A 14297-nucleotide genomic window follows, 5' to 3' on the forward strand; every position below is an offset into this window, starting at 1 on the left:
GAAGTGTTGCTGAAAATGCATTTAATTGAATTATTTTGTGCCAAATATTAGTTGCAAGAGCATGTTTAGTGAATGGCCAAGAGGAACACATTGCTTCTTACTGATATACTATCCGTTTCCAAGTCCATTGATGATTAAATCTTCAGGAAAAAAAAATCCAGAAGATGGACCAAAAGTAAATGATTATTGGGACTGTTGAGAAAGTGATTGAAAAGTACTATCTTTTTCATTAGTTTGAGTATTTGACCATATGGTTTATTCATCAAAATGCAAAGAATTTTTATGAGAAGAGTGGAACAAGTGAGGATGGTGAAGAATCTGCTATGAACAGAATTGAACAGAACTATGTTTAGTGCAAAGACCATGAGCAATTTCTAGACAACAGCAACTTGAGTTTAACCCTTGTTAATTTAGTGATCAATAAGAAGCCCTCAGTTACTTTGACAAAAGAAAGAAGTTACTGGTAGTTACTGGGAAACAGATTGAATTAGTGTGGAAGTTGCAAATTTAGAAATGCAGAATTTTGTATCAATGGTGTGCCAAATTTCAGAAATCTTACAAGTTTGTATAGAAGCATAGTCTGTTCTTGGACCTGAATGGTTTAAGATTCTGTTGATAATGTTGATGGAGAATCAATTTTTGTAGTTATTGTTTTCCTCGTACATGCTTGTTTGTTTCTGTAGCTTGGTCAATTACTTAAACTGCTATGAGTTGGTTGGTTTGTTCTTCATCCGTACATGCACAAAGGAATAGCAAAATGCATTTACTGCTATGGATGTTTGAATTCTGTTTTCACTACATGTTTGTCATTCCTGGAAATTCTCTAATTAGTGGAAGAGGCAAATTAAAACCTTGTTGTTGTGGTTACCTTTCAATCCATTTTATGGTCAGAAACAAGATTGAATTCTGTGACCGAGCTGCTGTAAGTGAACAAAATTGAGGAGCTGAGTTTTTAAACAGAAATGCATAAGTAGAGTCTGGAAATCAGAACTGAGATTTCAGATTCAATTCTGAATACTTCTGTACCGAAATTCTGAAGGAAGCTCAAGTTATTTCATTCCTCTTAAGTCTAACTTTCTATTAACCAAGTTGTTAACAAGAGCAGGACTTGGAACTGCAGAATTGAAGATCTTCAAGTTCCAAAATTGCTATATGGTTTGTGATTTCTGGAGTTTGTGCAATATCTGTACAATGGTTCTTGAGATGCTGGTGCAAGTAATAACTGGAAAATTTTATTTTAACATGGTACAGCTGGAGTTTAAAAATCAGAACTTATCTGTTGCTGACCAAATTGAGAGGTTGGATTTCTGATTGTTGCTGTTGATGACAACAATGCTGTCTGAATTCTGGAACTGAAGGCTAGGTTCTGAAATACAGATTTCTGAAACTGAAATGTAGTGATTTCAGAGGTGGTTTGTTCATCTGATCATTGCTATTAAAATCTTAACTTAAAGTCTTGAATTGCTGGCTGCTGCGAAATGTATCTGAATTCTGGAGGATACTGGATATATGGATACTGCAGAGCAGATTCAAAGCTTGCTGAATTGTGTACCAGAAGGGTATCAAAAGACTAGAAGCAACATCTAAACAAGGAAGAAACTCGAGTTTAGTCCTATATGAAGCAGAATAAATGGTATTTCAGCCTTTAAAGTCCTCTACAAATTCAAGAACTGAATCTGAAATTCAGTAACTCAATTGACAGAATCCTGAGACAATAAGTCTGTGGTTTTGAAACTCAATCCAATTCAAGTTATCAGTAGCAACAGATTTTAATTTTGTTGAACTGGTGTATCAACTGAAGTTTGAACCCATGAACTTTCGGAAGCTGAAAACCTTGAATTCTTGCTGAATTCGACTACTGGAGAATTTCAGAACTGAGAAGAAAAGCTGGAAATTGAAGACTAAACTAATTTTGCAGCTGGGTATCAGATTTTAAGTGAAGTGAGAAGAAGTATTGTGAACAGCTTTGGAAATCTGGAATTGGTGTTATGTGAGCTTGTGGAGAGCTTTGGAAATCTGCAGGAATTGAAAAAACAGAGCTGAAAATTCTGATCAGATTTGTATCAAAATTCGGAATGCAATATTAAAATGAGTGAAAGTTTAACTGATGTTTAAGAATATGATGAAACAAATGGTATGTTACCTGTTATGGCATCTGCAATTGAAACTGCATCAGTTGAAGGTAGATTAGTTTTGTGCCATAGTTAATTTGATGATTGTGCCAAGTTTTCTTTTGCTTTGCTTCTTGCAAATGTGCAGAAATTTCAGAATCCAGAAATATTCAGCAACCTAATAGAATGGACAGATCTGGAGTTCATTTCTCAGTGCAAATTGAAGTGCAGAATTTATATTGATGTTTTGAATTTTGTGTTCAAGGCTGCTGTTGGAGATTAATGGAATTTGATTTGGTCTTCTACCAATGCAATAGAGAAGCATATCTTTATTGAATTTGTTGAAGACAGGAACAGAAAAGGGAACCTGTAGAAGAAAAAAATAACAGTGGTTTAAAAGTGTATCAAGTAAGTGGATAACGTGAGATGTATTCTATTGTCTGAGACTTAAGACTGGATTCTGGATTCCTGAAAGTGCTGGCTGGTAGCTATAGATTGCTGAAGCAGAATCTAAGGATTTAAATTGATGGAAGTTGAGTTAGTACCTTATTAGTAATCGAAATAGCTACTACATAAGAGAAGAGCTCATAGAAATCTTGTAGCTGAATTTGCAAGGCTGGAATTTTCAGAAATGAGCTAATTTCTGGATCTGAAGGAATGAAGAAAAGAACCAGTAAAGCAATCCCTGTAACTGAGTACTAACATAGATCTGCAGCGTACCAAATTCTTTATGTAGATTCCTTATTAATGAAAGGTTCAAGTGAAGCTGTTTTTCTCTTGTTGACATTTGGTGTTGTCTTCCTTTAAGCTCTTTAAGGTTAAAAATTTGCAGCATTTTGGAATCAGTGCTCAGAAATTGAATCCTTATAGTTTACATGCTGTATTTGTCAAGGGGAATTTTGTTAAGAGTTGTTCTATTGCTGAGGAAGAATATCAAATATTCGAATATCAGCTTTATTCTGAAATGGAATGTAGTGTGCTGATTCTGATAAGAAGCAACTGAAATTCAATTTCTTTTTCATTCCACTTCTGTAAATCTTCAAATCTGCAAGATCAGAATGGAAATTCTGAAACTGTAAGCACAAGAACTCAGTTTCTGATGCTACATGAGATTTTTTTTTAAAAAAAAATGAATCCTGAAGAATATAGTTAGATTGTCTTTAAGTTGTTGCTGATTTTCAGAATCCAGAATCTAAACTCAAAATTTCTGCAACATTTGATTCTATTTCTGCAGATATGGAACTCATGTACCAACAAGTACATGTTTAGTGCTAAAATGTATTCTGTTCTAACCAGCAACCTTGTAGTTATTGCTCCTATCTATTTAAATTCAATGAGAATATGTGTTAGATAACAGAATCATGAGCTGTTGTGTGCACAAATGAATTATGGTTGAATGTTCCAGTTCCACTGCAGTTTAAAATATTCAGCAGTATGATTATTATTGCTATGGAAGCAATGTGGAATTCAGTGGCTGAGATTCCTATAAATGCCTAGTTGATAACAATCAAATTGGTGTTGAGAAGATTTAGAAATGGACATGTTTTTGCTTTCTTCATTTGTTAAGAAATGGTTGCAGATTGGTGAAGCTATTTTCTGTTATTAAGGAGTTTGGAGTTTCAAGAAATTGGTGCCAACTTTTCAAACTAATTGCTGATCAGAAACAAGCCTTGAATTCCAGAAAGAAAAAAAATGTTAAAATGGAATCTGAAACAGCAGATTGCAGAAGTCAATTTCAAATTCGAATTTCTGAAATGGACTTCCAGAGGCTGAAGATCTGCTGCAAAATCTACAATAGTTGAGTTTTTAATGAAGCCTCTTGATCAATGGGAAGCTTAAATAAGCCTTCAGTTACTTAGACAAAAGAAGAATGCAAAAAAAAAATGAAAGAAGTTTTTGGTAGTTTCTAGGAAACAGATTGAATTATTGTGGAAGCTGGAAATTCAGGAAGTGCAGACATAATTCCATCTTAGAAAGCTTCCTAGATTCAGTGAGAAGGGATTCTTTGGGTTTCAAATATCTGAAATTGGGAACTTATTTAGTGTTGGTTCTTTATGTGGCTGTTGATCAAAAATAGTTAGATATATAGCCATAGGCAGTGTTGAATTCTGAACAAACTGCATTGCTGAAAACTGAAGAAGTCACTGCTGGTTTCAATTGTTGTTACTGTATTATCAGGAGAGATCATAATGCAGAAAAGGATTGGTATCAAGCTTGGAGTTAGAATCTAAACAAAGCAGGAATTGCATATGTGAATTTTGAGGGTTGTGTTAAACTGATTTCAATGTTTTTACTATCCTTTGATGAGTTGGAACCCTGCGGAATGTGAATTCTGAAAATCTGTGAATGCATATCTGAATTCATGAAATCAGATTCTACTGGATATGTTTGATCTTGAAGCTGAACTTAATTGTGTATCACCTCTAGACTGAGATATTAAGAGAAATATGGCCTAACTAATTGGGAAATGAAATGCAGAGTGAGAGCAGGAATTCGAGTATAGAATTCTGCAGAATAATTTTACAAGTTTGTGCCAAATTGGGAAATGGATTATAACTAGCTAGAATTACTGGAACTTGGGAAGCTTTTGAGTATGCATTGGTAGGGGTCTTAAGAGACAAGACGAAGGAGTTTTGAGATTTTTGTTGGCTAAATAAAGCAAAGTTGATATAAAGTTATGTGGCAAATGCTGAAATCTGCACCTTGCTGTGTCAATGGAGTTTGAAGTTCTTTGTTCATGGAAATTTGAAACTCAGTTGTTGTTTGTGAGTTGATAGATACTGATCTTACTTCACTAGAGTTTACAAGATTTTTAGACAAGAAATTGGATACCCAACCAGGAAACAAGCTGGAAACTGATACTGAACAGAAATTTACAGCTTGGGTATCAGACTGTAAATGCAGTAGGGAAAAGTAAAATCCGGGCTAAAATTTTTGTGCCATTTCAGGAAAAGAAGATAAGCTTTGCAGTTGTACAATTGTAAGAGAGGATATTAAGATAAAAGAAGTGTACATTTGCAAATGGAACTGAATTCAGATTGAAATACAGATCAGCTTTGTGCCAGGGGTAATCTGCTGAATTGAGCTAAGTTCTCTTGCTATTCAAATCTGAAATGAATGGAATTTGAGCTATTTTGATTCATTATTAAATGTGCTATCTTTCAAGACTCAATAGCAAGGAAAACTTGGCCGAAATGTATAGAAACAGAATTCAGAAATCAGATTTGCTGCTTTCTAAACTGCATAGCTTTCTAAACCAGTAATTTACAGATTTTTAAACTGCATATCTTCAATGTATTGCAGAAATTGCAACTCATTTACAGTAAATATCATTTCTGAATTGAAGTATCAATGGAGTCTTGATTTGGTACTGCCCTTGTAGTAATTTTTGAGTTGAGTTCTAAGTTGATTCAATTCAGAAATGGAGAAACTAATTTCCAGATTGTTGCTACTGATGTTGCATCCAACTTGTTTGGTTCTCCACCTATGTGAAATTGATCAGCCAGTGCTTAAATTCTATTGGATTTTGTTGCTGGAACATGAGTTGCAGAATTGGAATAGAAGGTCTAGAAAATTCTTAAACTGGTCAGTTCTGAATTTTGTGCTGTGAATGCAGAAGCTGCTCTTCAGTTTATAAATCAATAATGGCACTGCAGGGCTACTAATGAAGCACCTAATGAAGTCTTACTTGAGTGTTAGTCCTTTTAGTGACACCTTCTTCTGCAATTGTGGAATTTATTACTGAAGGAAATCACAGAAATACAAAAACTGAATCTGCTACAGAAAGAAAAAAACAATGCAGTGGTTAAAAGAATTTTAACCATTAGACACATGTTGTGTTGTATTGTCCGAGACGGACAATGGTTTAAGTGTGGGGGAGGGAGCTATATTCCATTAGCAGAATTGAAGTGAGTTTGTTTTTGTTCCAAATGCTAGAATTGAAGTGGAAAAAGAGCAAAACAGTGAAAGAAAATTTTTGAAAAATAGCACATCAAGAGTGTATCAAAAGTCAAGATTGAGTATCAAGATTTTTGGATGGTCATCAAATTCAAGGGGAGGTTAGCTTGATACGTTGAATTGATAAAAACATATGGTATTCATCTCTTTTCACATCGAATTGGTCAACTCATCAAGTATATTCCTCCAATACTCTTATCTTCTCATTTTCTTCATTGAATACTTTTCTTTTGCCACTTCATTCACTTAAATTGTTCTTATTGCTCCATTTTAAATTTTTGATGATAAAATCCTTTTGATTCATGTATGCTATGTTTATAGTGGTGGAGAAGTAGAAAATAAGCAAGCTTATGGTAGTGAAATGTTGTGAGTTGCATTGAGTGAGCTCCACTTATATACATGCTTGAGTGTGAGAGATAGATTAGGTAAATCCCTTGTGAGATTGCAACTTGCTAAATTTTTTTCGATTGGATTGAAACTACGATACCTACTGATTATTGTTTGGATTGTATTCAAGATTGTTTGTGATCTTTAGATGATCTTAGTTAAATTCTTTTTACTATCTTTTAGATATTGCTAGGGAATTTTCTATGGAGATGATTTTTAGTTTTCTTTACTTGCACGGGACGTTCAAGACTAAGTGTGGGGGATTTGATAACCATGATTTTACTGCATTATTTTGATTCATTTATGCATGGTTTTGATGTTGGTTTCATAGTTTAAATCATGGTTACATTACATTTTTTGTGCATTGCATAGATTTTGGACTTAATTGCAAATTATATTATTTTTGGTGTTATTTGATGCTAATATTTGATTCTTATTTTGTAGGCATCAAAGGATCTTAGATTTGGATCTATTTGGACCGAAATTGGGCTCGAATCAGAGTTGAAACAAGAAGATCAAGCTTTGGGTCGATTTGGGCCGTTCATCAAGAATAGGACATATCTGGACCATCCGTTGAAGATCTGGCCGATCTAACCTAATGGGGAGCAGATATGAGCCATTGATGAAGATCCAGAAGTTTTGATCCAGATCTGAGTTCATCCAGCCATTGATCCAGCCGGATTAATCTGGGCCGTTCATTGAAGATCGGCAGATCTGGGCCATCCAATGATGATCTGATCGATCCGACCTACGGGAGGGTAGATCCAGACCCTAGATCAACATTAGTACCTTCGGATCGGATTTTGGGCAAGCTTTCACCGTTGATTTAGCTCCAAATCAATCTCAGCCGTCGGTTCAGATCTAGAACAGATTAAAAACACAGAAGCTACAGTGTTTTCCAGTGTCGATCTCCTCCGCTGTTCTTGGCGTCGCGCGTTCTTCTTCCGGTGGATTTCGGCCCCGATTCCTTCTCCAATCAACCTCTCGAGCTTCAACTTCATTGTAGAGCTTCTCAGCGGCGTCATCCCGATCATCTGGAGCCATCAGAGGGTGTTCCCTCCGGCGCAATCTCTACTTCTGCGATTCTCTGTTTTCGCCAGATTTGGAGGTGGTCTTCCAAATCTGCGCTCCGATTCCCATCAGTGACGCTTGGAGGTGGTCCTCCGGCGTTATTGAGCTTCATCCGATGCCCATCTGCAATCCACGACTGCCATCCAGATCCAGAGAGCTCCGGTAGCAGATTTCCAGTATTTTTGGCATTTTCTTGGGTTCGGGTTGTTTCCAGCGTGTCGGGGGTGGTCCGTCGGCACTTGTGAGCATTCCTCGAATTGATTTGCAGCTTAGAATCTCCACTGAGGTCCGAAATTGGGTGGTTTCGATTTTGGTACTCTTGTGTGACGGCAAGAGTATGAAGTTTGTGAGTTGATTGTGAGAATGGATTGGTTTACCTTTTTAGTTGATTTTATTACTGTTTTATAGCTTAGATCGGATTCATTTTAATGGTTGTTATGTTTTAGCAAGTAGTTTAGCATTTCTTTCCTTGTTGAAGCTTAGTTTAATTTTAATTTGTTGCTTGGTTAAGTGTTTAGAGTTTAAATTCAAGCTAGGGTTTTAATTGGTGTTGTAGATCAGATTTATTTGCATCTTGTATTTCATTCTTTAGTTTAAGAGTGTGTCAATGATTTAATCTCAATGTAGGAGTGACAATACGTTAAGGTTTGATTGTTGGCACATAGGTAGGTTTTAGTTATGCTTTAGATTAATTTCTTTACTGTTGTGTTTTCCTTTGTAGATTTATATTCAAAGCTTTAAAACCCCCAACTCCATTTTTATATCGAAAACCCCAAAAAATAGGAATAAAAGACAATCCTAAATTACATTCTACCGTTGGTTCCTCGGATCGATCCTGGGCTCGTTACTACAACATTATTGTTTAATTAAGGGGTTCAGTGAAATATACATTTGTACAATTTGATTAGCGGATGTGACAGATTCGACTTATCAAATGCAGGCGCTGAGAAATAGCAGGGCATTGGCGAAGGGCGAGGTGGACCTACGTGTAGGCAATGGAGCACGGATTGCTGCTGTTGCTGTAGGGACTTATTTTCTATCTCTGCCCTCTGGACTTGTATTAGAGTTGGATGATTGTTGTTATGTGCCTGCATTAACTAAGAACATAATTTCAGTTTCTTGTTTGGACAAGAAAGGTTTCTCTTTTATAATTAAGGACAAATGTTGTTCTGTTTATTTAAAAGATATGTTCTATTGTAGTGCACCTCTGATGAATGGACTCTACATTCTAGACCTTGAAAGCCCTATCTATAACATAAATACCAAGAGGTTCAAGTCAAATGACCTGAACCAAACCTATCTCTGGCACTGTCGCTTAGGTCATATAAATGATAAGCGCTTATCCCAGCTCCATAAGGATGGTTTACTGGACTCATTTGATTTTGAATCTTATGAGACATGCGAGTCATGCCTATTAGGCAAGATGACCAAGACTCCCATTAGTGGGCACAGCGAAAGAGCGACTGATTTATTAGGACTTATACATAGTGATGTATGTGGCCCTTTCAATATCGCTGCTAGAGGCGGTTATAGGTACTTCATCACATTTACTGATGACGTCAGTAGATATGGTTATGTGTACTTGATGACACATAAGTCAGAATCCTTTGAAAAGTTCAAAGAATTCAAGAATGAAGTACAGAACCAGCTTGGCAAGAGTATTAAGATACTTCGATCAGATAGAGGTGGAGAATACCTTAGCCATGAGTTTCGTGACTATCTAGCTGAGTGTGGGATTTTATCCTAACTCACTCCTCCTGGAACACCATAGTGGAATGGTGTATCCGAAAGGAGGAATCATACCCTATTAGATATGGTACGATCTATGATGAGTCACACAGATCTTTCGACATTCCTTTGGGGCTATGCTCTAGACACGGCAGCTTTTATACTCAACCGAGTTCCATCCAAGGCCGTGATAAAGACACCATATAGGATATGGACTGGGAGAGATGCCCAGGTGTCTTTCATGAGGATTTGGGGTTGTGAGGCTTACGTTCGACGTCAAGTCTCAAACAAGTTAGGACCCAAATCCGACAAGTGCTACTTTATTAGATATCCCAAGGAAACTAAGGGATATTACTTCTACATTCCTAGTTAGCACAAGGTAGTTGTGGCAAATACTGGGGTCTTTCTAGAAAGGGACTTTGTTTCTAGAAAGACTAGTGGGAGTACGTTCGATCTTGAAGAAGTTCAAGATGCGGATCATAGCACTGAAGCCTCGATGGAAGTTGAATTGGAACCACAAAGTGTTGTGGATAATGTTGTTCCACAAGGAGTTGAGGAACAACAACCAGTTCAAGTAGACATACCTCTTCGCAGGTCTGATAGGGTACGTCGTCAGCCTGAGAGATACTCATTTCTCTTGTCTGACCATGATGACGTTGTGCTCATAGAGGATGAGCCTACCACCTATCAGGAAGCTGTGATGAGACCAAATTCCGAGAAATAGCTAGAGGCCATGAGATCCGAGATGGAATCCATGTACACCAACCAAGTATGGACTTTGGTTGATCCACCTGAAGGGGTAAAACCCATAGGGTGTAAGTGGGTCTTTAAGAGAAAGACTAACATAGATGGACTTATCTATAAGGGTCGCTTGGTAGCTAAAGGTTTCAAGCAGATTCATGGTATTGACTATGATGAAACCTTTTCTCCAGTAGCGATGTTTAAGTCCATTCGGATCATGCTTACTATTGCAGCATACCATGACTATGAGATATGACAGATGGATGTCAAAACCGCGTTTCTGAATGGAAACTTGCTCGAGGATGTGTACATGACACAACCTGAGGGTTTTGTAGATCCACTGCATACTAGCAGAGTATGCAAGATGCATAGGTCCATTTATGGACTAAAGCAAGCTTCTCGGAGCTGGAATCTTCGATTCGATGATGCAATCAAATAGTTTGGTTTCATCAAGAATGAAGATGAACCTTGTGTCTACAAGAAGGTTGTAGGGAACACAGTTGTCTTCCTTATATTATATGTGGATGGCATACTACTCATTGGGAAAGACATCCCTTTGCTGCAGTCTGTCAAGACTTGGCTAGGGACTTGTTTCTAAATGAAGGACTTAGGTGAAGCATCCCGCATTCTAGGCATACAGATCTATAGAGATAGATCTAAGAGGTTGCTTGGCCTAAGTCAGAGTACATACATTGACAAGGTACTCCTACGGTTTGCCATGGGGAACTCCAAGAAGGGATTTCTACCGATGTCACATGGTGTGAGTCTTTCGAAGACTCAAGGTCCCTCTTCTAGAGAGGAGAGAGACCGCATGGATCAGATCTCTTATGCCTCAGCCATAGGATCTATCATATACTCGTCCTGATGTCTCGTATGCTTTGAGCATGACGAGCAGATACCAGTCAGATCCAGGTGAAAGTCACTGGATAGCGGTCAAGAATATTCTTAAGTACTTAAGAAGGACTAGAGAATATTTCTTGATATATGGAGGCAATGACGAGCTAGCTGTAAAGGGTTACAGTGATGCTAGCTTCCAGACCGATCAGGATGATTATCGATCGCAGTCAGGGTTCGTGTTTTGCATTAATGGTGGTGCTGTGAGCTGGAAGAGTTCGAAGCAGGACACAGTCGCTGATTCTACGACAGAGGCTGAGTACATTGCTGCATCAGAGGCAGCAAAGGAGGCAGTTTGGATCCACAAGTTCATCACTGAACTTGGGGTGGTTCCTAGTATCGCTGACCCTATTGAGCTCTATTGTGACAACAATGGAGCTATAGCATATGCTAAGGAACCTTGCTCACACCAGCAGACCAAACACATACTACGGCGCTTCCATCTCATTCGAGAGATTATCGAGAGAGGAGATGTGAAGATTTGCAGAGTACCTACAGAGGCTAACATTGCAGATCCCTTGACCAAGGCTTTGGCGCAGAGGAAACATGATGGTCACACTAGGCCATTGGGGCTTAGAGCCTACACTGATTGGCACTAGTGCTAGTGGGAGATTATTAGTTAGAGCCCTAGAGTCAATCATTTGATGATTGTATTATGGACTTGTTGTATCATATTCTTATATAAATAAAGGCATTTGTTTTTTGGTTGTTATACTTACTTGTATTGGTGCCAAATAAACTAAGTATAATAGCGTCCTTGAGTAGAAGGTTCTCACCTATATCAATCGGTTAGTTGAACCGATAGTGAGATGATATAGGGAACACTACTCTTAATCATTCCTAGTCGAGTATTAACATTCAGGGACAATGTTAATGCAATAAGACTAGCATGTAGGTCAACTCGATGACTTGATCTCACAAGTCATGGATATAGAGATATCAAGTTAACACATGGGTATGCATTGGAGAATGTATACTAAATGACCCGCCATGAGAAAGTATCATGAATCGTTATATGAGTGTCATATACTTTCTCATGTGGCTATTAGTATGACTACTAGTCCTTAGACCTGAAGTCACCATGGATCCCTACATAAGGAGTTATGTAGTTTGGTTTCGTCAAACGTCACCCGTAACTGGGTAGACTATAAAGGCGATTACTAGGTATATAACGAATTATACAGAAAGATGTGAGTGATGTAGATGAGATCTATCCCTCCTATATGACGGGAGCGACATCAATATTCTTGATAGAGTGAGACCACGAAGTGCATGGCCATGCCCAAATGAGTCAATATGAGATATTGAGCTCATTTGATTTAGTGAGTCTACTTGGAGATCAAGATTTAGATTGGTCAGAGGATGACACGGTCTATGCCTCACATTGATCAATCTAGATGTCTAGGATAGAAGGATACTTGTCATATATTGTGAGGGGTTACAATTAGTAGTCACGAGGTGATGTTGGATCTCAACATTCTTGTAACTTGGGTAGTAATGATGTGTTGCTAGATACCGCTCATTACTTATGTTCCTAAATGGGTTTAGGGCATTGCCAACGTTACAAGACTAAGGACAATTAGATGGAGATTAGGTTCATATGATGAATTAAGAGGATTAGATTCATTTGATGAATCAAATTGGATTAAGAGTAATCCTAATTATGCTAATTGAGTTAGACTCAAGTTGATTCATGTGTTCAATGAGTCTAATTTAGATTATGACTCATTGAATCAATTTAATTAAATGAATTAGATTCATTATATTAAATTGGCTTAAATTAAATGGTTGGATTAGATCAACCATGAGAGAGATTAAGTCAAGTTTGACTTGACTTGAGAGGAAAAGGAAGAGTCAAGTTTGACTTGACTTAATGCCACATCATTTGTGACTTGGCATTAAGTGGCCAATGATAATGTGCCACATCATCATGTTTAGCACATGTGTGTGCCGCCTAATGGGGGTTACAAATTCCCTTTCAATTTAATGTGGCCCTCCACATTTAATAAAAAAAAAAGAAGGGAGTTACACTTCATGAAGGTGGTCGGCCACTAAGTGATTGAATGGGATTCATTTTTCATTCAAGGCTAATTCACATCTTCTTCCTCCTCAAGCTCTCTCCTCCTCTTGTCGTGGTTGATCAAGGGTGCTAGCACACCTTTGTTTAGTTTTTCTCCACCCATTTGTTCGTGTGGATACTTCTAGAGGGTAACCATTGGACTAGCGGGATAGCGAAGGGCATCGCATCGAGGGTAACGCTCCTATCTAGTGTAGATCTAGACTTTAGAAACTCGTACCCGTATTTTGTTTTTAATTTTTTTTCGTACGGATCCGGTGGCGGGGGTTTCGGGGTTTCCGCGACGCGAAAAAATGATTTTCGCGGCCCGAAAAACCCAACTAGATCAATTTGAGAAAACGTTCGAAAATTGATGGATTAAATTTGGTCAATTAAAAAATTAAGGACGAAATCAGCACTACGTTAAATAACGAGGGACTAAATTGAGAATTAACCCTATATTTAATTTATGTTTTACCAACTTTTGGGAAAATATAATATTATAAAAATAAAAATAATAAAATTACAAAGTGTAAAATAAAATTCTTTAAATTTTATATAATAAATAATATTATAACTCATTATTTAAATTATAATTGTATAGACATTACTAATTAGGAGAGAGGTAATTAACATATAAGAAGAAATAAAGTCCCTTTGATGAGTTTAAAAAAAAAAAAATAGAACACTTTTAATGATTTTAATGATATACGTGTATTTTTTTAAAATTATTTTTAGAAACTTATACATACAAAATGGTCGTTTTTTCACTTGAATGAAGTAGCTTATCGTTTTTTAAAGGGGTCGTTTTTTATATATAATAGGCGACTTTTATATATATAATTTTGAAAAATAAAAAAGGCATGCATATTTATACGTACATATATTGCTGTCAAAAGGAAAAGGTCGTACATTTAAAATATGGATATAATTGTGCAAAATTGCATCATTTTTTCTCTGTCGGCATTAATTTGTTGTCACAAGAACATGAATATGACACCCACGAAATCTTTTTATCAAGCAGGAAGACAAGACTATCTACATGAACGATGACTCCAGCCTTCATGGACCACTACTATGTTGAACCATGATCAAGCATCAGGTCGGAGTAACAACACTACAGAGGAATATCTAAGCATTGGATAAACGTTCGAGTCCAAGAAGTGGGCGTACAGTTTGGTGGCGATGGCTCTGTCTGGTAGATCATCTGAGAGGAAGTCATATGGCGAGAACTTACCTGTGTCCACCAGAGGTTCCCACTGGAAGCCTGGTCGGATGGGTAGACTTACTGTTACCGGAAGATGGCTCGTGTTGAAGGCCACATAGATCTCTCCCTTCATTTCATCAGTCTG

The 14297-nt window shown here is 37.2% G+C and overlaps 1 protein-coding gene across 5 annotated transcripts in view; it reads right to left on the bottom strand.

The window, feature by feature from the left end:
* Positions 1-748: 748 nt before the first annotated feature.
* LOC122026093 (isoamylase 1, chloroplastic-like) overlaps positions 749-14297 on the bottom strand; it is a 31151-nt gene continuing 17602 nt past the window's right edge. For 2 of the 5 annotated variants that reach the window (XM_042584729.1, XM_042584726.1), the window contains exons 18-21: positions 14119-14294; positions 2657-3156; positions 2144-2478; positions 749-2016 (exon numbers count right to left, since the gene is read on the bottom strand). In XM_042584729.1, the coding sequence (XP_042440663.1) occupies positions 3066-3156; positions 14119-14294 (267 nt within the window). In that variant the 3' untranslated portion in view covers positions 749-2016; positions 2144-2478; positions 2657-3065. Of the gene's footprint in view, positions 2017-2143; positions 2479-2656; positions 3157-3449; positions 5832-13831; positions 14295-14297 lie in introns of those variants that run through there. The other 3 variants (XM_042584727.1, XM_042584730.1, XM_042584728.1) reach the window with 3 other exon arrangements.

This window comes from Zingiber officinale, chromosome 10A, assembly GCF_018446385.1.
Source record: "Zingiber officinale cultivar Zhangliang chromosome 10A, Zo_v1.1, whole genome shotgun sequence".
NCBI lineage: Eukaryota > Viridiplantae > Streptophyta > Magnoliopsida > Zingiberales > Zingiberaceae > Zingiber > Zingiber officinale.